At 40.6% G+C, this 25631-nt stretch overlaps 1 protein-coding gene across 5 annotated transcripts; it reads left to right on the top strand.

The window, feature by feature from the left end:
* The first annotated feature begins 368 nt into the window (after positions 1-368).
* Positions 369-24903, top strand: GGPS1 (geranylgeranyl diphosphate synthase 1). 5 transcript variants are annotated; one of them, XM_069800718.1, is made up of 4 exons: positions 400-515; positions 5276-5368; positions 14586-14656; positions 18489-24903. In XM_069800718.1, the coding sequence occupies exons 2-4, from the start codon at positions 5302-5304 to the stop codon at positions 19248-19250; spliced, it is 900 nt and encodes a 299-aa protein (XP_069656819.1). In that variant the 5' UTR covers positions 400-515; positions 5276-5301; the 3' UTR covers positions 19251-24903. The 5 variants fall into 5 exon arrangements, with proteins under 5 accessions (XP_069656821.1, XP_069656819.1, XP_069656822.1 ...); XM_009918904.2 differs by lacking the exon at positions 400-515 and adding an exon at positions 4758-4822; XM_069800717.1 differs by lacking the exon at positions 400-515 and adding an exon at positions 8616-8955.
* The last annotated feature ends 728 nt before the right edge of the window (positions 24904-25631 follow it).

The raw sequence follows: 25631 nt of genomic DNA, 5'->3' as shown, positions 1-25631 counted from the left end.
CCCCCTCCCACACCGACTGACTGACTGACTGACGGGGGGACGACGGGCACGCCCCTCTCCCCGCCTCCTCCATTGGGCCCCGGCCCGCAGAGCCCGCCCTTCCCTCGGCCCCATTGGCCGCCGCGTCGGAAATACTGACATCATTTTTCTCCACTTCTATGGAAACTGAGACTCGGCGCCGAGGGTGCTCGCGGGTAACGTTGTTCTCGGTCGTCGCTCGTACCGGCCCGAAGAGCGGCGCGGCGCGGCGAGCGGACTACACTTCCCAGGGTGCACCGCGCGCGGCCGCCGCGAGGGGACGGGGCCCTCGCCGACTGCTAATGAGCCGAGGGGGCAAGGCCGGCGCCTGCGCGGTGGGGCGCTGGTGGCGCATTTTCCCCCAAGAGGGGAAGGTGGCGCCCGGCGGAGCGGAAGGGGGCGGCGCTCCTCCCGCCGAGCGCTGCCGCCACTCCTGGAGCGGAGGCTGCTCGGGGGAGCGGGGCGCGGCTCCGGCTGGCGGAGGAGGCGGCGGCGAGGTGAGCGGTGGCTGCCCGGGGCTGAGGCAAGGGTGCGCGGGGCTGCCCCGCGCCGCCTGCCCGTTAGCCGGCCGTTGCTGGCGGGAGGCGCTGTCGCCGCCCGGCGCGGGCTCCGGGCAGGGGAGGGGGGGGCGCGCTCCTGAGAGGAGCCGGTCCTTCCCCTCTGCGCGGGGTCGGGCGGCGAGGGCGAGCCCGGCGGCGGGGGTTGGAGGAGGGGAGCGGGGGCGAAGCCGGTGCCGCGGCCGCCCCGCCCAGGAGGGGCCTGGCGGGCTGCCTGGAAGGGGGCCGGGAAGGGGCTGAGGGGAAGGGGGGGGGGCCGGAGCCGGCGGCCGCCGTTCGTGCTGGGTGGCGCCGGCGGGCAGCGGCGCTGTCGCCGGGGCGGGCTGACTGACTGACTGACTGAGCGCTCGGGGGCCGGGGCTGCGCCGGGCTGGCGGCGGGCGGCGCTTCCCTCGGCGGCGGCTGAGCCCGGCTGCCGGCAGCGCAGATGAGAAAATGGGGGTGGACGGCGGGTAGGGGGAGCGAGGAGCCCTCGGCTCTCGGTCTCGCTTTATCTAAAATGGCGCTGGCGAGGCTGGGCTGCTGGGCTTTGGGTCGTGTGTGCAGCTAGAGAGGCTCTGCCGCCTCCGTCGCGTTCGCATCTCTTACGTTGAACTCCGAAAAATGAACCCTCTTTCCACGGTGTGACCGGGATGTTTTGGGCGGGGGTTAGGCATCTGCAAGCAGGGTAGCAGCTTCGTGTTCTTTGTGAAATGTGGGGTTTGGTCTGAGAAGCCATTCGGAAGTAGTCACGGTTTCTGCCCCCTCGTTTTCTGTCTTCGGGTCAGCCTGCAGCTTAAAACCCCTTCCTGCCTGCGTGCTGTCACGGCGCAGTGCGAGGGCTTTGACAGCCCGGGTATTGTTGTCTGGCTTCTGTAGCCTTCATGCTCAATTATTTCTGGAAATCCTATTAAAATCGAAGCACAATTCCAGCAACAGTATGTTCTTGCTGTTCTGACATTAGTGTTGAAATTGCAGCTATGGAAGGCTGCTTCTTTACTTAGCTGCATCTTCAGGGAAAGTGTATGGTTATCCTTCCACCTGTGGGAAGTTGCCTATCCTTAAGTTGAATACCAGGTTTTGTTCGGAATCAGCCTTGGAGGGGTTGTAAAGAGGACTCTGCTAATTAGAATGAGAATGTGGACTAGGGTGACAAGCATCCTGTCCAAATTACATTTGGATTAAGAGCCTTGACAGCCTCTTTGAAACAATACACATTCACAACAGTTTCTGTGTATTCCTTCTGAATCAGACCTTCTCACTCCTACAACCTCCTATTTGGGGCTTTTTTTTTTCACTGATTACAGTGAAACTGGTGCACTAAGTGCTGTGATAGAGCCGATTTAAGAACTTTCTGGATGGTTCCTGTTGCACTACAGCTCTCTTCCTTTGGTGATTCTCTTTTATTTTCCGTGTAACTGTACTGTGATTGGAGTCACTGAGATGATGATGATGCTTTTTAAAATACCATCTGTATATTTAACCTGGACCATTTCGGTGATCCTATTCCCCTAATTTGGAGGAGGGGAGAATATTCTGCAGAATGGGATGGAAGGGATGGGGTTAGAAGCTGTTTTATGAAGTTCCAAAATGAAGATTTTTCTTGATGTGTAACCTAGAATTAATATGACTTTCATCCATTCTAGGAAGGTCCTAGACACAGCTCACAGCTTCAAGTATAGTATTAGAGTAGTTCCAACTTATGGAAGCCCATGTCACCACCTTATTCTAGTGTCTTTTGTGTTTTCAAAGAGATTGTTAGAGAGAAGGTTTGTTGCAGTCCAAAAGACAGTTCCGTGGGATCTCTGTTGTGATTGCACGGCCTGTGCCAATAATGGCTATTCTGTATGCTTACGTGGGGATACTGAAAAATAACTGAAAAAACTTAGTCATGCATGAATTGAAATGCAGCAAGGCTGTGTACTGGTTTAAAAGGAAACTGGTTTTAAAGCCAAAATGGCCTTAACTGCTTTAATCCTTTGAATAAGTGTACATGTAGTCAATCCTTGCACTTACTAACAAAAGGCTTTGCATTCCATTTCATTTATTGCTTAACTCCTGGCAATTTTACTTATTATTAGGAAGTGCTGACTGAGATCTTGTCTCTAAGTGTCCTTGCTGAGAAGACTTTCTGCAACAGTGTAACTTCCGTAGTAAATTCGTCAGTCACCTAGGCAGGAAACCCTTAATATCAAGCATTTTCCAAGTGTGTCAAATGTGATAACTTGTGCAAAAAGCAATAAGATTACAAGTCTCGTGGTATTTTTGCTTACAGGCCTTTATAAGGAACTTCATTTACATATTTCTTAATCAAGTGTCCCTTTCTTTGTGTAAGTTTGGGGGAGGTTCTGCTCACTGTTCTTGTTTTGGTGGGTGTGTTAGACATGTAGCTGGCTGATGAATAATCAGACTGTTTCTCTTTTCCTTAGCAGAGGTCACCTATCACTTCATTTAAAAGTAGCATAGCATTCTAGAAAAGTTTAACTGTAGTGATTTAAGCTAAGTTACCATCCATTCTGTTAGAGCTTTTTTGCCTCCATTTTAATTAAAAAAAAAAAATCTTGGCACTGGTGGGAGGAGTGCCTGACTAATTTTCTGCTGATAAGCAGCGTTTCAGGTGGACTCCTACTAATTTTGTGCCAACAGAGGCAAAAAAATTAGTTTGTTGCTGAGCAATACTAGTGAATTTCAAGTTAATTGGGGATTTTCAATATTGTCTTGATGTCCTACAGACAGGCAAGAAACCTCTGAATTCCCTGAGGAGAGAGGGAAAACTTTAATATTTACTTTTAAGCAGAAACTTTTACAGAGAAGCAATTCCAACCCTAACATCTCTTCCCAGCTCTGTTGCATAGCTAGGCACTTTCAATTCCAAACCATCTGTGTGGCTTTTTGACAAATAATAGTCACAGGAGAGTTGTTAAGTTGATAGTGTGTCCTTATATCCATCTCTACCAGCTTCTTTCTGCTTAAAACATCTGGGGATGGATTGTGATAATCTTTGATTTCACTTCCTCACTGAAGTCCTTTGAGACTTACCCTTGATATGTAAGGGTACAGTTTGACAGCTGACTCTCAGTGGCAGTGCTTAAATCAGGTGTGGTGTTTAAAAGCAGTTCCTATCCCTTCAGTTATACCAACAAGCTGAAATAAAATAGTCAAGGGTGTAAAATCTGATTTAGATTACCATGCGGCCTGACTGCTAGTTGTGCTGGCATACCATGGGATAGGATGGAAAGGCTGTACTGCTTATTGTGGCATTACAGCTAAGAAACTATGTAAAGCTTTCTCAAAAGGTGCAGTCTTAGGATCATTTTGTTGGCAACTGTGTTTGCTTAAATAGCCTTTCTTGCCCCTGAAGTGCTGATATGTTTGATTAACATATGCAGTTAAGCAAGTAAAGGAATGGATCCAAACCTAAGCTTGGACAATAATTATTAATGTGGATCAGTTCCCATGTTTGGACTGCTGCAAATGCTTATGGGTGTGGAGGGTGGGAATGGGAGTAGACAGGAACTGATTGAGCTATACTGAAAGGGAAAGGTCGTGAATGTTGAGGAATACCAGTTTGTCCACGAAGCATAAGAGGAAGCAGTGATCTTAATGCTGATCTTCTGAGCTTTTGATGGGAAAGTATTGCTGGATCATCTTAAGCAAGTGTGGAACATAGTTTATTCCATTCAAGTTAACCACTCCTCTTAATGTTGCTACATTAAAAATGCATCAGTCCATACTTATAAATATCACTTTAAAATAGTTATTTTTGTGGATAATTTATGTAACTATTCAGTTGCTCCAGGGGCAAAAAATACATCCTTTCCAGGATGCTAGCTAAGTAGCTAAGAAATGATGCTGAAGTAGCATGAGACTTTATGCTACTGCTGCAGTTCCTGTCTTAAAATGACATTAGAAGAATTGTTTTGAGCTGCTGCATCTGCAGTGCAGCAAGTAAGGCTAGAGGTGAAAGGACAGAATATCTATGATAGAAAACAGTATGAAAAAAAATGCAGATATAGATGACCAAAGGTATGTGAACTGAAACATAATCAATAGAAAATTTTTGAGCTGTGTAGGGAATGGATCCTAAAAGATTTATCATGAGAGTCTATGATGTATATAGTATATGGGAAAGTATGTAAAGACATCTGTATGCTTAAACAGAGGTAAGAAAATGGTATATTCCTGTTCTGCCTTCTAAAACAGGACTGAAGAATTCTATCAGAAGGCTGAAGCCAGTGTTCACCTTGTTTAGATTGCCTTGGTATGAGGTATGTTTTATGCTCTTAGGCATCTCCACTTTTGTATGGGGAAAGCATTTAGGGAGGTCTAATCAGGTTAGTCATATGAGGTTTTGTATGTGCCGAGTGTCTTCTCTAAAGACTTACAGTGAAGCTTCGTTGTTGTGAATGCTAATGTTTTAAATACTTTATCATCTAAGCCCTCTAATACATATAAAAGAGCAAACAAAGTCTAGGAGTTGGTTTGAACTATTCATGAATAATTAAAAAAAAACCCTGTATTTAGTACATATGCTTGTTTCTTTTCTAAATGACATCTGGAAAAGTTTTTTATGTAGTAAAGGTAGTATTAACTGAAGGTGTCATGTTGAAAACTGGAATATTTGCACCTAACCTCAGTCAGCTGACTTTTAATTGTATGCATCTATTTTTTACTTCCCTAATTTTTTCCGTCTAAGTAGTTAATAACACTTTCTTTAACAGTGAACTACCTCTTAGGAAATAAAGAAATGGATGGGATGGATGAAACATCTAAAAGAATCCTAGAGCCATACCAGTATTTACTTCAACTACCAGGCAAGTTTCTTTGTACTGTGTTGTTTTTAAATATCAAAATTGTTTTTATGGCAACTTTTGTCTCAGGAAGTATAAGCCAAGAAGTTTGTCCGTTCTCGATTTGTAGATTTAAGAGTAATTAAAAGTAACACTCTTCAATATTTGTTCTTTTCTTCTTGTAGAACCACTCTTTTTGGTGAGATTGGTGCAATAGCTCTTTAGTCTGTTTGTGTTGCAGTGTAAGTAGTATTTCAGTTACTCTGTTCTCCATTCAGAGTAGCTGACTTGCTACTTTTTAAAACTGGTAAAGGCAAGTACTGAAGACTTGATCCCATTCTTGAACTCAGGGCTGACAATGTTTTGTTCTTTATCTGCTTGCTGTACAGGATTGAATGGGTTGTGTGGTTTTGGTTTTTGGTTTTTTTTTTAAATAGCCTGTTTCTTTTGTGTAGTTTCTTCTCCCTGGTATGTGTAGAGCCAGGCGTTCTTATGGCCAGTTTTGTCTGTCCCTGGATTGCTTCACTTGCCAGGGGATGAACCAGGCCTTGTGTGGTATCAGGTCACTAGCAACACATTCAGGTGAAGTTTTCAGTCTTGAACAGTACCTCTTTTAGTAGAATTCAGGAGGCAGTTTGATAGAGAACTACTGTATGGATATGCCTCTCAGACTAAACAGTCAGATTGCTGTGGATTTTACTTGTACACCTAAAGTATAAGAAAGACCATACAAGCCATCAGAGTGACCATCTTTGTAAAAAATAGTGGTGGAACTACTTTGTCATTGGGGCTATTGCATGATTGCCTTCTGTCCAGCTTATCCTGCATACTGGTATAGTTAAGGAAGATATAAAATATGGAAAATAATTCTGACCAAAATTTTATCTGACTGGGGTAGGAGACCTTCTGTCTAGACAAGTAGCATAATGAATCACAGGCACAGTACTAAGTGGCTTTTGCACATCTGCAACAAGACCTGTATATCAGCAGGGTGGGTCCTAATTCATTACACTTGTGTGTAACTTCATTATTTATCTCTATAAATATCCAGGATTGTCTTGTCTATGTTAGTGATTTCATTTGACTTGGCAGTTAGCACTACTTGAGTTGAAAAATAAGAAAAGAATTTCAGTAACGTACCTTTTCAATGCCAGAAAGCTTATTTTCTATTTCCTTACAGTATATTCCATTTGGGTATGTTGAACTGGGTGGTGGTTTTGATAGAGAACTACCTTGAGAGTGAGTCTATGACATTCCAGAGAGCTTTCTGAGAGCTAGTCCTGAAGAAATTTACTTTCCTCCAACACCACCTTTAAGTGTACTTTTTGTTTGGTTAGATTATCTCATATAACCAAGGTATATTGTAACACCTCTGCATTTTTAACTGCTAAATATTTTTAAGCTATTGTAGGTACCAGCAAAAAAAACCCTCAGCTTCCTAGAAGAAAACATACAACAGGCAAAAAGTGCCAAAAAGAGCTTCCATAGGCAGAAGTGCTTGACTAATAGCTATTCAGTTAGCTTTTGCTTTAAATGATGGATCTAGAATATACACTTAACCTTTTCACCTTGACTCCTGTGGTTAAATTACTATACTTTGTGAGTTCAACCCTGATCACTCTATACTGATGGCTTATATAATGTTATACTTACTGACAGTGCAAGCATTTTATATCCTATACTGCTAAAGTGTCATAAATCTGATTGTCCACTTTAACATGTTGATCTCTTCTTAATTTAGTTTACATTTTGGAGAAGGTGAGAGACAAGATATGCTTCTCTTTATGCAGAAATGGTGATGTGATTCAAAAGGGAAGACTTCTCTTAAACTAGGCAGGTAAAAGTGGTGTACCTGTGGAAGGCTTCACTCAGGTGAAGCAGTGAGGCTTCACAATCGTATAGCTGGATGTTTCCTGTTTTTGAAATACTGGCTTTGCCCAAAGTCAGCTATGCCAAGTACAGATCAGTAGGAGCTGGTTACTTGTGTGAACCTCAGAATCAGCATGAGCACCAATGCTTGATGAGGGGGAAAAATTGGGCACATGCTAGCTGTTCATAATTAGGGTGGAGCCCAAATGAGATGCCTGAGCTAATCTAGCAAGCTCTTGCTGAAAGAGGCAGTTTCATCCCATCTTCTTTATGCTTCTGGCAGTATTCTCCAGCTTCTTAACTTGTGCCAGTTCTCAGCTTGTAGACCGAATGATTAGGTAGTATCAATCACCTAACCTGTTAAAAACTTGCCTGGTTAATCTTCTCTCATCTTGTTAGTGAGCTGGCACATGGGTGGGGGACAAGGAGCTGTTTCTGTGTTGGATCAGCTTGAGCTCTGAGGGGCTTTTGCAGAAAGCTTGGCTGAGTGTCAAGTGTGTACACTTATGGCCCTGCAATAGTCCAGTTGCTTATCTTTTAAGACTAGTTAAGAAACAAACTCTCCAAATGGTTTCCTAACCTATGATGAGAATGAATTTAGATACATATCAAACTTTGTTTACCTAAAAAGGGACTGTGTAACAGTATTAAGGTTGGTTGGGGGGGGGGGGGGAAGGTCCCTGATAATGTTGTCTGTAGTGTAAAAACACAGATTCTTATATCTCTTAAGGATTAATCCCTCAATACAAGAAACTGATTACTCTGCTTCCCATTAATGAAATAGGACTTTTAACGGTAACAGTTTGGGGATGATACTTAAACTAAGCTTGTCTATTTCTTTGACTTCAACACCACTAGGATAGAGAAGCTACTGGACTTAAGGCTTTTTTACTATGTTGCCATTTTAACTGCTAGTATGGTAATTAATGTGTATTGCTTCACTAGCAGAATTTAGTACTTGGGAGAACATACATTCTGAAACAGTAACTTTTCTTGTAAAAACTCGTTGCAGTAGAACATTGCCATACTAGCTTATAGTGATGTTGTACTTGAGTCTAGTATTCTGTCCTTTAGTCTCATAAACACGGTGCAATAAACAGGATTAACTTTTACAAATTCCAATGTGGTTTGTCTCAAAAATGGCCTGATTCACACATATGATGAATCTTTTATCTCTGAGTGGCTGAGTTAACAGCAGTAGCTGTTTTTGCAGCACTGAGGAGTATATGGAGTTTCAGTTGCAGTAAAACTGGTATGGTCAACAGCTTGCTATTGAAAGGGGCAGATTCTGATCCCATTCATGACTGTGCATCTTCCCTTTCACTTCCCTCTGGTCTTGGCTGCAGTCTTTCCTGGGCTTGTTCAGCAAGCTAAACAATCAAGACTGGCTTTTGTTTTTCAGCTTTGTCTGCTGGGTTGTTGAACTTGACCAGCTTGGTGGAGTTAAGCACCACAGGGCATGAACCTTACCACGAGCACAACTACACTTGGCACATCAGAGGCCTCAACTTAAGCCAAGTTCCTGAGGGAGGCTGCAGCTTTCCAGGTTCTGAGCTGCAGGGCTGCCTGGGGGCACCCACTGGGCCAGAAGAAAGTGATGTCCCTGCCCCTAAAAGGTGTGGAGTGGTGGAAAATGTGTGTCACCAAGCAAAGGAGCCATGGAAGGGGGTCAGCAGGCTGCACAGCATCAGAAATAACAAAAAGAGCAAGACCCTGCAGGTTGAAGAGCTTGAAACCTCCAGGTATATTGAAGGAGGGGCAGGAACAGTCTGTGCATATCAAGTTGGGAAATGGATATGCTCACAGTGGTGAAGGCTGGGAGCTGATGGCTTCTGGCACCAGGAGAAAGATTCCTGTTCCTCAGGCAGATATGCAATTGCCAAATAGATTCAGTGCACTGAAAGAAGACATGGCTGGAAGCTCTGTCTACAGCCAAGCATCAGACCAGCACCTGGTGGCAGTAAGTGATAGTAGTGGGGACACTGACTCCTGCAGGGGATAGAGGCCTCCATCTGAGCTTCTGTTTTGGGGAGCTTTGCTGCTTCTGGGTAGCTCTGATCAGGGATGTTATGGAAGGACTGCCAAGGTGTGTTTCACCCTCAGACTACTTAACCCTGCAGCTCTTCCACTTGAGCACTAATGGTTATAGTAAAGGGATGCCTGGAGCTAATTAAGCATGACTGTGACTTTTGGAATGAGGGCCAAGGGCACAGGAAGCCAGGTGGCTTTTCTTGATGAAGCTCAACCCCCTTCCCCTTACCATCAAGAGGAACAGAGAGATCCTGTCTGTCAACAACTAGTTAGTTGTACAGCTGATACTGATAGAGATTTGGGTTTTATGACCATGGCATTCCCTTTGTAGATCAAGGACTACCAGGAGATAGCATCCTCCTACCCAAGTCAGGGCAAAAGTGTCTCTGCCAACAGGCTGAGCAACCTGGTGAGAAAGGACTTAAACTAGAAATTACAGTAGAGGGGAATGCCTATACACAGGAAGGTAAGGAGATGGTAAACTTGCAAACAAAGGACAAGAGACACCTTGTAATCAACAGAGCAGAGCTGAAGGCAGCCCATCCCAGGTGTATGCACTCAAACAAGGAATTATGAACAGGACAACATGATGGGGGAAGCTCTCACTTTTTCTGGGAAATCTGCAGGATTGGGTGCCTCTCTGAAGTGCCCCTGCACAAATGCATACAATGTGGGGCACAAATGGGAGGAGTTTGAGGTCTGCATGCAGTTGCAGGGCTGCAGTTTTATTGGGGTATCTGATGTGGGATAGCTTGCACAGCTGGAGTGCTGCCATGGGTGCATGTGGACTGCCTGGGATAAGGCAGTCTGGGATAGCAAGGAGTGGGAGTTGCCTTTTATGTGAAAGAGCAGCTGAACTGCATGGAGCTCTGCCTTCAGTCAGATAAGCCTGTTGAGAGTTTATGGGTTAAGATTAGAGGGCAGATCAATAGGGGTGACACTATAGTGGGTCTTTGCTACAGACAACCTGAGCAGGAAGAAGTAGATGAGGCCTTCAGACAACTGGAAGCTGCCTCATATTTACAGGCCCTGGTACTCATGAGACTTCAGCTACCTCAGTATCTGGTAGAAGAAGCAACACAGCAGGGCAGAGGCAATCTGGGAGGTTTCTGGAATGCATTGGTGACCACTTGCTAACATAGGTGATCAAGGAGCTGATGAAAGAAGGCATTATGCTGGACTTCACACTTAGAAACAAGGAAGAATTGGTTAGGGCATGAAGACTGGGGGCAACCTTGGCTGTAGTGACATGGATGGTGGCATTCAGGATCCTGAGAAGAAGGAACAAGGCAAAAATCAGGATCACAACCTTGGACTAGTTAACCCAATTTGGAACAGGGGACTTAAGCCAGCCAATTCTACAGTGACATTAATCCATCGTGAGCGGCTACCCAGGTTTAAAAGTGTATATGCCTGCTCTCTTTGCTTGTCTTCCTGCAGTTCACTTTTGCTGGCTGTAGTGTTTCTTATAGCTGTGTGGGGAGGTCTGCTTGGGGAATTTATCCATTTAGCCCTAATCCATCAGAGGACAGAGCTAAACATGAAAGTATACAATATAGCTGAGGTAGTATAGTAGCTTGCTTCCTCCAGAAGGACAATGCCCCCTTCCTCTGGCTCTCAGCATCTGCTGCTTACCCTGTACTAACTCTGGCAGATCCATTTCATAAGCTGACTCAGTACATAAAGCTGGCAGAAAGCTAACCTAGCAAAAAGCAGACAGTTTTCTGCTGGGGTAATGAGTTGAATTAGCTTAGTGAGGCTCTAATGAGGGCTAGGTTAATAGTCCCTTTGCTCTTTCCCATGCTGTTCTTGCCCTTCTATGTACCCTCACTGTAAGTGGGGTGCTGCCCTAAGGGCATAATTTGTTGTCACTTTAATGCAGCAAGAGTGAAGAAATACTGATCAGGAACCTGTCCGGAGCTGGAGGTCTGTGGGTTTGGGGTCTGTACCCTGTCACAAGACAATTGTGTATAGAGAGAGGAAGTCAGGCTCAGGTTTTTTTTTCTTTTTTTTTTAGTGAAGTATCTCATCTGTCTGAAGAGGTGGGAGGGATTGTCCTCAGTACAACATCTTTAATGTAACGATCTTTGTTTCAAGGATAAGGGAGTTACATTCTTATCTGTAGAAGGAATTTCATCAGAGTGAATCTGTTATGTTTTGAATATTTTCTCACCTTTTCCACCCAACATTACTAAGGAGAAAAGCTTTCCATAGTTGCTCTTTGATTTGACTAATATTGGGGTTTTAAGCAGATTAAACCAAAAGCATTTAGCATAACTTTGATAAAACCTTGGTGCAGCAATGTTTATAGCTCTATACAGTAGGTAGAGCTTCTAATTTTGGAAGTTAGACTTCTGTATTCTTCAGTTTTACAATAACCTGCTTAGAATAATTAACAGAGCAGTGACATGTGACAGTGAAGACACTGAATAATTCTGCCAGTCTTAAGTTCTACTCCTTTTAATTTTGTCCTAGTGTCCCCGGATTGTTGTCTTGTCTAGTTTGGGGAGAGGAGAGCTGTGGCAAGGAATAGAGGCTTCTGCATATAGGCTTTTGAGACCAGTATTAGAGAGCTTTGGTCTTTTGCCATCATAGCATGGCTGTAGGCATAAAACACGCATACAGAAAATTGCTGTAATATCACATAGACTGGGTATGATTGACTTCAGAACAAGATAAAACAGCATTTATATAGCAATAATGTTCCTTTAAAGGGGCTCACACAAGCAAATCTGCACCTATAAAAGGAAAGATGAATGCTTCACTATACAGATAGTAGTTTTTTGTTGAATAGTCAGTGTCTAGACAGCCCTGCTAGTCAAGGTAGACAAGTCTAACAATTCAAATGCAGTCTGTACTAAGGAACTGAAGTGCCTAAATCCGCTGTGCGTGTTAATAATTCATTTAGAGTGTGTGCTAGTAGTTACGTTCCTCGTGATAAAATAACACTTGTTGCTGAACATTCAGCATTCCATAAGCATGTTTTCTAGGAAACACATTCAGAAAAACAGAATTAGCTGCCTAATGTGAAAAAGTAGGTGTTGTCTATATGAATGTAATTTAGAAGTGAAGAAACAGCTGTAGATAAGGTACACTTACTTAATGTGATATTTATCTCTGAGTAGTTTTCTTTATGGAGTTACTGAAATATTTGTTAATACTTAACTGGCAAGCCATACAGTTTGGCAGATGTTTTTAACAGTAATTCTCAATATTTTTGAGCAATCTTTTCTCTTCAGTTAACTCATGCAATTATTTTAAAGTAAAATATTGAACCTCTGATGCAGGGCATTTTGACTGGTGGTTACAAGTGTGTAGTGAGTCGAATCAGGGAACCAATCTGGCCAAAATCTGATCTAACTATATGGGGAAGAAGGGGGGGGAAGGCTGAGTGTTTGAAGTGTTTCACATCCTTAGTAACTGCAGGAGATGTTGTCAGAAGCAGGTCTAACTTGAATTAGTGGTGGTGCTTAGTTAATGTAAGAGGCTTTTAAACTCTTGGGCACTACTCTAACTTTATATTTAAATTTGAGCTCTGGCTACCTGTGTTAAAATAGTGAACTTCTAAGTCAGTGAATTACTGATTTAAATAAACAGATTTAAAAAAAAAAAAATTTAGAACCAGCTATGTACTTTCCTGAAAGGGAGCAAACCTGATATGGGGAGCTTAAAATATCTGCTCTGCTGTTTGAGAGACAAAATAATCTCTCCCTCCTGCAGAAAGGTGTTAGTGTTTAAAACTGACCATAGAAAACAAAAATGGAGAACACAAGCCAATGATAGTGTATGAATGATAGTGTATGTCCAGGTAACAGTGCCTGTATCACAGGACAGAGCCAAAGGACAAAGCTTGGGGGGGGAGCATCTTTTCATTAGTCTTTTCTAATGAAAACCAAAAGATGGTGGTGATGGGAAGCAGTGGAAATCTTTGAGAACTGAGACGAAAATTGAAGCCTTCTGAGCCAGGGAGGAAGGTTATCACCGTTCCCACAGAGCCCAAATCACAAAGCTATTGCTTACCTGTTGGTGACTTAGAGAAGGAAAAATCCTCAGTCCAGTTTCTCCAGGGTATATCACTGCAAGTGAACCTACCCATTTTTATTATTCTGTTCTGTATGTGCTGGTCACACAGCAATAGAGAAGCCTTAGGGAGAGATTCAAATGTTGAAATTTCTTCAGTGCTATGGGCAAGATGGTGTTATCAATATGAGGACTAATATTGCAGAATCATTAAGTTATGTCTCGGTAGATCTTGAGATGAGTAATATGGTACCCACTGTCTAAGTTGCACTGCTTTGAAGTTTATTTAAAACTCTTTCCAAAGGCCTTGTTGATGTGAGCTACATATGCAGAGCTGTTTGTCTAAACCCATCTTGCAGTAATTCAAAGATCTTATGCATAGCTGAGCTTCTCAAAGTTCAGAGCAGCATTGTCTCAGTGTGGGTATGGGGTGACTTTATGTCATATTGATCATCAGTAGACACTTGAATAAATATTTGTACGTGACTCCTAGCAATTTATTAAAGAAAGCTGGCATCAATAATTTATAGGCACATAGGTTAACTTCTATTAAAATTAACTCTGTCATGTAAAGTGTGTCTGCATTGAATAGTAATGCTTGTTTTAACACTAAACTTGAACTTTCGATCTTGTCTTTCCTTTCTGTGAAACGGTGACTGCTTGGCTCCACCAAACTAGATTTAGCCAAAGCAGAACAAATCCTATTATTTGTAGGTAGACTTCTTGGGTATAAGATAAATGTCTGAATTCTTGGAAAGTTCTATCCTGTTCAGAATGTTCTGTTCAGATTTTTTAGAGTTATTTAGTAAGTATATCAAATGTCACTTTCCTGTTTTACAAATTGTCAGTAGCAAGTGAACAGTACTACAGAAGAGAGACCTAAAAATGGAGAGAAGTAAATATTCAACAAATATCTGTATCTTGAACTAATAATGAATCATAATTGAAACTTCTTAATCTGTTACATACACAAAATCTACACACCTGGCAAACTAGGGCTTACTTTCAGAAGTAGTAAGCTGATCTGTACAGGTTACCAACATACTCAGGACCACTTACTAATTAAACTGCCAAAACTAAATACAGTAATCTGTAAATGTGTGCTTTGCATATTACTGTTAAATGTTTAAAACTGAAGCTGCTGATAATTGATGTTTATACAATGAGGAAACAAGCTACACACTGTGATATATTTTCCACTTTCTGGTGATCACACTGATCAGTTTACTGGTCTCAAATCAGCTATAGTTAAGACAAACTGTTGTTGCTAATAATGAACCTTATGTGATTTTTATAAATGCCTGTAATATTTTTATTGTAGGTAAGCAAGTGAGAACCAAACTGTCACAGGCCTTTAATCACTGGCTGAATGTTCCAGAAGATAAAATACAGGTACTGGCTAATTATTTTTAAAGGGCTGTTATCTTTCTTCCAAGACTACCAGTAACAGATGCTTCTCTTGGGTAGCATAAATGATCAGAAATCTTTAATGCACTAATTTCTGAATATATTAAAGTAAACTTTTAGGAAAACAACTTTAGTGCAAAGCTTTGACTGTGATGTAACACTGAAGAAATTACTTCCATGACTTATGTAGAAAAGTTACTTCTTTCCAAGTGTGTTCAACCTTTTAAGTAGATAAGCAGCTACTTAACTCAGTTATTAACACTGAGTTTTCAATGACTTATGAAAGAAGCTAGACAGTTACTTTGTTAACTACACAGATATAGGGGTTGAAAATAAAATCTTCTGATTTTGATACAAGAATATCAAAGACAGCAATTAAATCAATTTTATAAACCACTTATTGTTCTGGGCCTAAAACTGTGGGCTGCTTATCATACACTCTAGAGTCCCTACTCTAGGGAGTTTAATGAGAAGCATTAAGTTAGGAATTCTCCTTCCCTTTTGCTTTTCTGTTGGATGAATCTGTGCAAGATGTGTGGCTGTGTATTTAAACACTGGATTGTCAAATGAAAAATTACCCTCTTGGTTAGACTACAGTTTTGCTAAACTGCATATAGAGAGTGCAAAAGATTCTCTGTGTCCAAGACAATGTAAGGAATTAAAATAACTAATTATGGTTTTTGACACTTACCCAGCTAGTTAATTTCATTAATTGTTGGCAGAAGTACCTGTTAGAGTTCGTGAAGGAGTCTTCTTTAGGGTGGCTTAAGAGTGACACTTCATAGCTGTCAAGGAGCAAAATGGTTTTAAGTAATTTAATGAAGGAAGAGGCTGCATTCATCATCTAGTAACTCTTCTTTTCTATTTTCCAACCTGTCTATGTAACTTTTTAGCCAGACTTATTCTGGCTTCCAGCTAGACACATCTTACCCTTTGAGCTCAGCTACATATCCAAATGATATACAGGTTGCTATATAATACATTTTGTATGCATGGGTTTAGTCCAATATCATAGATCAGAATTCAAAGTGGAAGAAGCCTCTGGAAGTTATCTAGGATAGCCCCCTGCTTAAAGCAGGGCTTGCTCTATAGCTACTTTAGGCTTCTGGTGGTCTTGCTGAGTTTTGAAGGTCTGAGGATGTAGATTCTGCAGCCTCTCAGGGCCTGTCTTCCTGTGCTGAACCCCTGCCGTAATAACAAAATCTTCCATTCTGTCCAACTGGGATTTCTTATGCTGTTGCCCTTTTGCTGAGCACCTGTGACAGTACAGGTCCATCTTCTCTCATGTTCTATGGTAAACTAAAGCTGCAGTGCTTCTGAACAGAAGTTACTAGTTCTACATGTCACTTTTAAACTGCTAATCATGTAACCATTATGGAAAACTTAGACTGCTTGTTTTGGTTATCTTTATGAAGAAAATGGATGCTTTAATGTTTCCTTTACCACTTAAGCTGTTTGTGATGGAACTTAATATTTTTATTCTTTGGGTCATTTGAATACAAACCCAAGACCCTGTTGTCTTTTAATTTGCATCCTGACACAATTGTTACTGCTTTTGTGCATACTTGTACTAATTTTAATAACTTAAGGTTGTTGAAGTCTGGAGGACCACCTCTAGTCATCTTTTTGACATCTCATAATCTTCTTAAGATGTCCCAGGTGTCTAGCAGCCTGATTCCCTCCAGCTATTTGTATTTCTTCTATTAAAAATCTAAATTCTGGCACTCATTACAGGACATTTTTCTACTGTAGATAATTTGTCTACATGTAGTTCATTTAGGTGATACAGCTGAGGCTACTCTTCCTTGGTAGTTGATTTTGCTATTGGCTGCCACCATTTCACTTTTTTCCCAGCCAAGTGGTCTCTTTTTTTTTTCCCACTTATTGTATCTCTAGTACCCATCTGACACTGCACTGAGACACTTCAGCTTGTTGAATTAGAGAACGCTGGGTTTGTCAGATGAACTTTCTTCTAACAAGGCACTGAAATGGCCTAGTACAGGGCCAAGCAAATTTTAAAGCTATTGCAGGTAAGGAGGTAGAAATGTATGTGTTGGAATGATAGTGCAGCAGCTACTGATTAGATAGGCTTGGGTTCTAAGAAAGTATAACACTCTGTACTGGTTCTTCAGCTTTCATTATGAAGAGCAGCCTTTTCATTTCCTCACCTACTTCCTGATGTCTTCTAAAATAAGCTTTTTCTGCTGTCTGAACTTTTTTGCTCTGTACTTTCAACTTTGAAGCATTTTTGACACTGCCTTTCCTTAAGTTCACAAGAAAACTTAATTCAAACACACAGAGTCATGAAGCACTGTTTCAATTAAACCTTAAATGTCTAGAAGCTGCATAAGTTCATGAAACTGAAAGTGATATGAAATAGGTTAGCAAGAGAAATGCTAGGCTTATCCAAGGAATTCACAAAATACAGGGGAACTTTCCTGTTAGTACTGAGAATGAGACTAAGAGAATATTCAGACAAATAGGTATGCAAAGTTGCTTTCAGTAAGTACTCCATCTTCTGATTTAAGTCAACGGGCAACAATATATCCTTACAGGTCAAAGTAGGGCTCACTTCTATCTGGTAGAGGAGTCATTAGTTCTTCTTAAGTCGTTCTTGCAGTCATATCTTGGACAAAGCTGGGGTTTGGATTTTAATCTTTGGGACAGTGGTCACTGAACACTAGGTGGCTTGCTGCTCAAGAAAATGCTTGCAGCAAAGTCCCTCTTACTGTTTCCTACAGCACCTACCAAATAGGACCATACTAGGTACTTGCCACTATTTAATTTAGTATTTTTTTTAGAAGCAGTTGTTTTCATGAACGTTGACTGAGTGCAGTGTTTGTAGCTAGCAAGTGTAATTGGTTCATTAGCTTTAAAATCATATCTTAATCAGATGTGTTTTGCAGTGAGTTTAAGCATGTAAAATTGCATACTGTATAAATTTATTTCCATTTAAGCAGGTGCTGAATATACCTGTTCCTTGCATAACAGCTGTGCAATAAAAACAGTATATAGTGTTAAAACTCTTTAATTCTTGTGGAATTGTCCTGCTTTGGAATTGTTAAGGTTCAGTTTTAGTCAAATGTAGTCAGCTACAAGCTTGATGTTCTGAACAGTTTGTGTACTTCAGATGGTGTATGATATTGGTCTACCTAGTAGTAACAAGTGTGCAGGAAGCTTCCCAAAAGAAGTTGTAGCTGTTGCCTTTCTGCCAGGAATTTTCCAAATGATCTTTCAGAGAGAATAGTATGTTCTTATAACTATACAAAGTGTGGGGAAAGAAAGATGAACTCTCTCCACTTATCAAAACAAGGTCCACAAGACAAATGGGTTTGGGTATGACAACTCATTAATGACAAATGTGTGTAATGTATTAAATACCTGACGCTCTTAAGAACTGACTTTGGGAGACCTCAGGTTAGTGAATGTGAACTTGAAAAACAACACAATGTTGTGACTTTTTCCTCTATTCATGTTTCTAATAACAGTTACTGCATGACTCCTAGACAATGGCATATTTTAGAACTGTAGCAACAATTAAGAGGAGCATGCAAGTAGAAGCACTTCAGGGAGTAAGTCCACTTTGAATCTGAAAACAGTACACACAAGGCAGACCGCATGATCCAGGCCTTAGAGCAAGCTGGGTGATTAAGAGAATCATAAATCTGTATTAATGGTAAAAGCAAGTGGTCTAAAGGGGAACCTCAGTGATAGAGAATACAATTCTTTAAAGCCTTATCCATTTTAAATAAGGTCTTGCAAAACTGGAGGTTAAATTACAGTGGGAGAGTTAATAATTTTTTTCTTCTTGTAATAGGTTATCATTGAAGTGACAGAGATGTTGCACAATGCAAGCCTACTTGTGGATGATATTGAAGATAACTCAAAGCTACGACGAGGCTTTCCAGTGGCACACAGTATCTATGGAATTCCATCTGTAATCAACTGTGCTAATTATGTGTATTTCCTTGGCTTAGAGAAGGTTTTAACCCTTGATCATCCAGATGCTGTTAAAGTTTTTACCCGTCAACTTCTGGAACTCCATAAAGGTCAAGGCTTGGATATTTACTGGAGGGATACTTACACCTGTCCTACAGAAGCTGAATATAAAGCTATGGTACTGCAAAAGACAGGTGGTCTCTTTGGATTAGCTGTAGGCCTCATGCAGCTGTTCTCAAATTATAAAAAAGACTTAAAGCCACTTCTTAACACACTTGGCCTCTTCTTCCAAATAAGAGATGACTATGCCAACTTGCACTCCAAAGAATATAGTGAAAACAAGAGTTTTTGTGAAGACTTAACTGAGGGCAAGTTCTCATTCCCAACCATTCATGCGATTTGGTCAAGACCTGAAAGTACTCAGGTGCAAAACATTTTACGTCAAAGGACAGAGAACATAGATATAAAAAAATACTGTGTACATTACCTTGAAAATGTGGGTTCCTTTGAGTACACTCGGAATACATTGAAAGAGCTTGAATCTGAAGCCTATAAACAAATTGAATCACTTGGGGGAAACCCTGAACTTGTAGCACTAGTTGAACAGCTGAGCAAAATGTTCAAAGAACCTGAAAATTAAAAAATTAACTCCTGGGTGTGGATTAAAAAAAACCCTTTTAAAATAGGAAAATAACCAGACTATGAGAGGTATGATAATCAGTCTTGCTTAAAACTTTTTCTTGTAGCCATGTTACAGAAATCACTGTTAAAAACAATTTGTCACTGAGTATTGAAATATATGCCCTATTATCTATACAGTCTTAACTGTAACTGCTTACAGATAGATGTCTTTGTTGAAGCAGATGTACCAGAACCAAAACAAGCATGGAATCTAAATGTGATCATCTTTACAAAATCATCAGCATTATTTCAGGCCTAAAACTCTCATATCTTTAACCAGGCTACTGTAGGTTTCTGGCTGAAATTCTGTGTCAAATGAAATCAGATTGACCTGAGTGTATTGTGCATTTTCAGACAATGCTCTAGTAAACCAAAATGTACAATGTTAAATAACAAAAGATGCTTGCACGTAAAACTGTTGTGTGATATTTCTAAGTTAGACTTGTGAAGATCAGATGGATCAGCTTCCTAAGTTCTAAAGTGAATATCCTATCCAGCTGCTGGGGATATTTTCAGGGGAATGCGAATCATGAAAGATAGTATTTTATATGCAAATAAGACTAATGTTTAGTCTGAATTGTAGCTTTATAAAGATTTCCGAGTACCTTGGAGAAAAGATTCCATCACATCAGCAAAGCGTAAATTGGCTGCTGATTCCAGCTCTGCAGTGAATAATTTTGACTGCCTGGTGTTAGATTTTTCAACTGTCAAATATTTTGTAGCCAGGGACCTAAAATCTATGCATTAGAGCTCATACATGTGTCTGTAAATAGCAACATAGTAAGCTGCTACTAGAAATGGAATGGGATCCACACCAGGTAACTTCAGGATACCATAATTGGTGCAGGTCTCTTTAATCTCTGCTTATAATTGAGAGGGACTTCTCCAGGAGTTGATTCATAATTTGTACTGCCTTCCTGTTCTGACTTGCTATCTGGATGCATGTTATAGGTCTCTCCAAAAAGACAAGTTCTGTCATTTTTTGCTAAAACAAAGTACAGCATCTTGTTCTACAAGCTATAATACCACTTCAGTTTTGTTAATTGCTTAAAGAGTGCTTTAAAATTATGTACACACACTGAAATAGAACTGGAACTGAGAGTGAGATTGAGGGAGGGCTGATAAGTGACAAAACCCTCTGCTCATCTATATAGAAATATATATATGAAGGTGAACAAAACATAAGCAGAGATGTTTTTATTCTTGGCTGGGATGGCTATTAGGTTCAGTTCCCTTAGTCTTCAGAGCCACTTAAAGCTTTGCTTTAGTGTGGGGAGCTAATGGTTTGGATCAAAGGTAGGACTGGTGCTATTAGCAGTGGTGTTAGCTCAAGCATAGTCTTAAAAGAAATGGCCAGAGATACTTGGCTTCTGACAGATAAAGGATAGTTTTATGCAGGTGTTCATTTACTGTACCTGGAAAGCAGGGAGAGTCATGGTCTCAACCCAGTGCAGACAAACACTAACTGAAGAAGGCTGCTCTAGGGTCTTCCCTGGGCAGTTAAGATTCTTCTGAAAGTGATCAAGCATGAAAAAACTCAGGATGACTGCTTTCAGTCAGAGACATTATGTAGTTATAGATGATAGCCCATCCCTTTTATCTGCATGCTGAGGAGCAATCTTTGTCTGCTCTGTGATTAGGCACAGAATAATAGCTTTTTCACTGAATGGACCTGGTTGCTGGGACTGAATAGCTTAAAGATGGTGAAAGGTGTCTTTTAATGTTAATGACAGTGAATTGTTAATTCCTTTTTCATAACTTGTGGTGCTTAGTAGTAAGCGTGTAAATCTGTAATGGTTTATGAGAAAATACTATCAGCAGCAAAGTACAACATTTATTTTGTGCTGTGTCTTGGGAGTTTCAAAGCACTGTTGCAGCTGATGTTGAATGGGGGAGAGCACTGGAAAAACTATTATCAGGAGAATCTCCTAGTCTTACTGTAAAAGATATCCTTGTGCCTATTAGGATATAGTAACTGACATATACAATGCAAAGTGTACTTAGCACCATTTCTTGTCTGCTCAGTTGCTGGATGTAAACAGTGTTGTATAATCAAACTTTCCCTAATGAGGTAGCTTTTCTTATTTTTGCGTAAAACTTTTCTAACATCGGAGTCTTCTGCTATGTCATCACTTCTTTGGCTCATTCTGGCAACTCACCCCAGTACTTTTTCTAATACCATATTTTGTAGAATGTGCCTGCATTAACTTAGGAGTAAGTACCTTGGAAGTTTTCCAGCTGCAGGTCTTTTAAACCACAAATGGGTAAGAAGGGAAAAAAGCTGGACCAGCAAGAAACCATACAGCTCTTACTCTTCTGCCTTCAAGGCTTTTGATACCAATATTCAAAGCATAACCTGAAAGTATATCTTAAAAGGCCCAGAAGCAGGGTATCATTGCTCTTCACTTTGGTTAGGATGAACTGAGGCCTCTGAGGGTTTTTCTTGATGTATTCAGGAGCTGGAAGAGGCTGGGATCTTTCCCCTTCATCTGTTAAGCAGGTAGAGCATCTTTAAGTATTAAGCATCAGCAGTGATGATGCTCTGTAGTCAAGGTAGACTTTATATTTGGTGCCATAAGATGAGACTGTGCATCCTCATCAATATTCTCCAATATTTGCTCTGGTACAAGCTCCTGGTGTTAAGACATGTTAGGAAAATAACTTCCTTAAAGCAGCATGAGAGTTCTTGTGGCTGCAGAATTAGCTTAGTTGTGCAAGTGCTGCTCTCTCTTGCTATGCCTCCCACAACACAGGGAGTAGGGTTTTTTCCTGATCTTCACAAGAGATGCATTGCTGTGGAATGCAAATCTGAGTTGCAAGTGGAAATGCCCATGGGGAAACAAAGGGTATGCTGGTTTCAATGTCAGTCCATTTGAGCCAGAATTGTTCCCTTTATTATCTTCCTACCATTGCCAACAAGTTCTACTTTGATCAGGTTACCAGTGCATCTAAAGAGAAATGCAAATACTTGGCAGTCTCCAGCATTTCTCTCTACCTCAGTCTGTTTTCTGATTTGTGCGCTTGCTTGGATGTAAGTGAACACTGGATGTAGATGAATGCTGTCACCTGTCTCTGAGTGGCCAGCCATTGGATGAGGCATCTGTCTCTGCTTCTTCAAAGGCTGATGTTACCCTATCAGCTATAGTGAAAATTGCATCATTTCAGGACCTTCTTGAGGAGACAGCTTGTCTCCCACCTCTCCCTTTGAGCTCAGGCTGTTCAGGTACCTAATAAGAGCAACTTTGTATGTATTGGCCAATTGTTGATACAAACAGCCTAAAAATGTTAATGGCAGTGGGAAAGTACCTGTTGATACTTCATGCTTTCAACTTTATGGTTGATTTTGCTAATTATTAAATATCTAAATGACTCCATGTACTATGGAAATTTCCTATATTTATGGCTTCTTTCCCCAGGTATTGTTAAAATGCTAACATGGTATGAAAACATGGGATTTGTGGGTTTTGGTGGGTTGGGGAGGGGGTTGTGGTTTGTTTGGGGTTTTTTGTTGGTTTGGGGGCATTTTTTGTGCATCTTCTTAAAACTGGTTTGAACTCTAATATGTCTTTTACCACTGAACTGGGCCAGGCATGTGCAAGAGCTATATAGGCTTCCACTGCTCTTTGTTCTGTCTTAATCTTATCATTTTACATTTCAGGTTTGATATTTACTATGTTCTTTGTATTATTTGCTCAGTACTTTCATTGTAATTCTTTTCTCAGCTATATTTGTGTTCGTAGCACACACAATACTATCAAACTGATTTTTGATCCTGGACAAACAAAATAGTCTGGGTCCGCTTTTGAAATGGTAAATCTTGGCTCGTCGTTTGCCTTCACAAAAGTAATCCAAGATTTTCTGCACTCCTGAAATGCCAGAAATGTTTTTTCCAAGAAGCTAAAGCCTGTAACATATATTGTTATAAATTATTTTTGTCCTATATAGCTTGAGCTCCTTTCCTTCTGCTACCTGTTTGCTTTCAGCACCCATTTCGCTTTGGTGGTAATGCTTATTAGGCCTTTCTGTGAAACAACTCACTAGCCCTGGGGAGTTAATTTTTGTCTGGGTTAACAAATTATCCCACTCAGCAAGAGCCTGATGAATGTCAGAGCTGGCAGGTGGACAGAGGCTAGAGCAGAGCCAGGGAAAGGATTTGAGAGAATAAGAAAACCTGTTTTAGGCTCCTGTGGCTGCCTCATGTAATTTCACCTCATTTTACAGGATCTTTTTTACTTCATTAGGAAAGGCTATAGAGCGTGGTTAGTTTTTCTGAGCTTCCCTTTCTTGCTTTCCAAATTGAATGTAAGAGATATTGAAGTTAAAAATTATTTATTCTGATAGTTATATAAGTAATTTGCATATATCATCTTAACCTTTTGATTAAAGGTACAGGTAAAACAGAGTACATTGTTTCATTACTATATTTTTCTTTAACAATTTTTCTATTCTTGAAGCCAGGGAAACATAACCTGCTACCTGCCTCCTTGACTTGATTGTTAACTCATAGTAACATCCTTCCTGAATAACTTTTATCATAGCTGAGCACCAGTGTTCACCTTTTCTGCAGCATTTTTTAATTAAAGGCACCTTTGTGAGGTGTGGCTAGGAGTAATCCATGATTCATTAATTCACTTTCATTCAAGCATATTATCTGTGAAATTTATAGTATGGGATGCAGGATAAACCACATGAATCCTGATAGCGCTCCCTCACCTGTGTGCCCTATGAACAAATAAGTTCTCACTTAACTCATTGAAAAGACATTTACTGAGCATCTTTGTTTACTACAGCATAGAGAACCATGGGAGATACCCAAAGAAAGCCTAACACAATGCTTCCAGGGAGAGCACTGCAAAACCTGACATGAATTTTTGTGGAAGACTAACTCTGATGTAAAGGGAAATCATAGTTAATTTTCTGCTTTTGAACTCCAAAACAATCCATGAAAATACTCTCTACTCTGTCAGTATATGAATTATATGCTGTCTGTAAGTAGTTGCATCTTTTCTTGATCACAGTAGATTATTGTCACTCTCTTCATAATGTTTCAGTTGTTATTTATGGAGCATATGGTACAAGTTACTTAATCACTCAGTAAAGTAATTATTGAAGTCTGTAAAAAAGGAAAAATAGCAAACATTTTTTATTATGCTGTCTTGAAATACACATAAAAACTGGCTTGTTCTCTTGCTATAATCTAGTATATGTTATTCTGCAGTGAACTTCTGTTATGCCTCCCTCAGCTAACAACTTTCACCAACTTAAGTTATTAAAATCAGGCTGACACCAAGGCCATGCGAACAAATTAAAAGGGGGGGGGAGTGTTTGCAAGGAAAACCCCCGAAGTTCTCTAAAAATAAAGTTTCAGACAATTATAGAGTTAATACATGAAGCATGGAACTAACTCCTACAGTTTTTCTGTGGCTTTAACTGAAGAACCTATTGCTACTTATGCTTTCTTCTTTTTGGGGGTGGGATAGAGTGTACAGGTCTCAAAGTAAAAACCATATGGAGGAATTGTCCCATAATGTAAAAACTGTGCTATAAACCTAATCTCTTATATTTTACACCAACCAAAATGAATGTTCAATAAATTCTGAAGTTAAATCCTTTTTCACTGAGGTGCTTATAAAATGCAGAAGTAGCAATTCTAGGTAACAAAGTGAAAGTGTTAAATGGGACTAGTTTTATTGGCATTGGGACTGTCCTGTTTCTTGTCAAGTACATTGGATGATCTATAGCTATTTGTTTATTACAGTGCTAAAACAGAAGAAACAAGAAATGCAAAGAGATAGAAAGAACAAACAGTAAGTTATGCTGTTCTCATTATCACTTTAGAAATACTAAATACATAAGTTCAACAACATGCTTGTAGATTCTGAGAATGGCCAAATCTCCTATCAGACATGCTGCTGCTATCAGAAAGAGTGTGTGAAGTATTTTCTTGTTGTCAACACCTTTCCTGACATGCAGTCAAACAAAACAGAGCATGCTCTCAGGTTTGTACTCAGGAACAGTGAGTGAGTCAGAAAAGGAGAGCAAGAGGGCTTACTGCCATTGTTTCTGCTGTTGTACCACTATCTATGTAGCTTCAGCATCATTCAAAACTGGAACAGATTGTTCGAAGGCTGCCCTCTGTGGGAGGTGAATGGGCTGAGGAACTGAGATAAGACAGCAACACCACCACAGCTGTGGAAGGACTAGAGTATGTATTTTTTTCCAAAGACATTAATTGGCCTAAGACACCACATCACCTTTAGCAAAGGAAGATCCTAAAGTAAAGGCACAGAGGTATTTACTAGAACATCCATTTGGGGAGCAGCTGCTTTATGCCAGACAG

This window comes from Haliaeetus albicilla, chromosome 13 (assembly GCF_947461875.1).
Source record: "Haliaeetus albicilla chromosome 13, bHalAlb1.1, whole genome shotgun sequence".
NCBI classification, from domain to species: domain Eukaryota; kingdom Metazoa; phylum Chordata; class Aves; order Accipitriformes; family Accipitridae; genus Haliaeetus; species Haliaeetus albicilla.
Note: the sequence above shows the minus strand (reverse complement) of the source record. Positions and strands in the feature narration are given on the sequence as shown.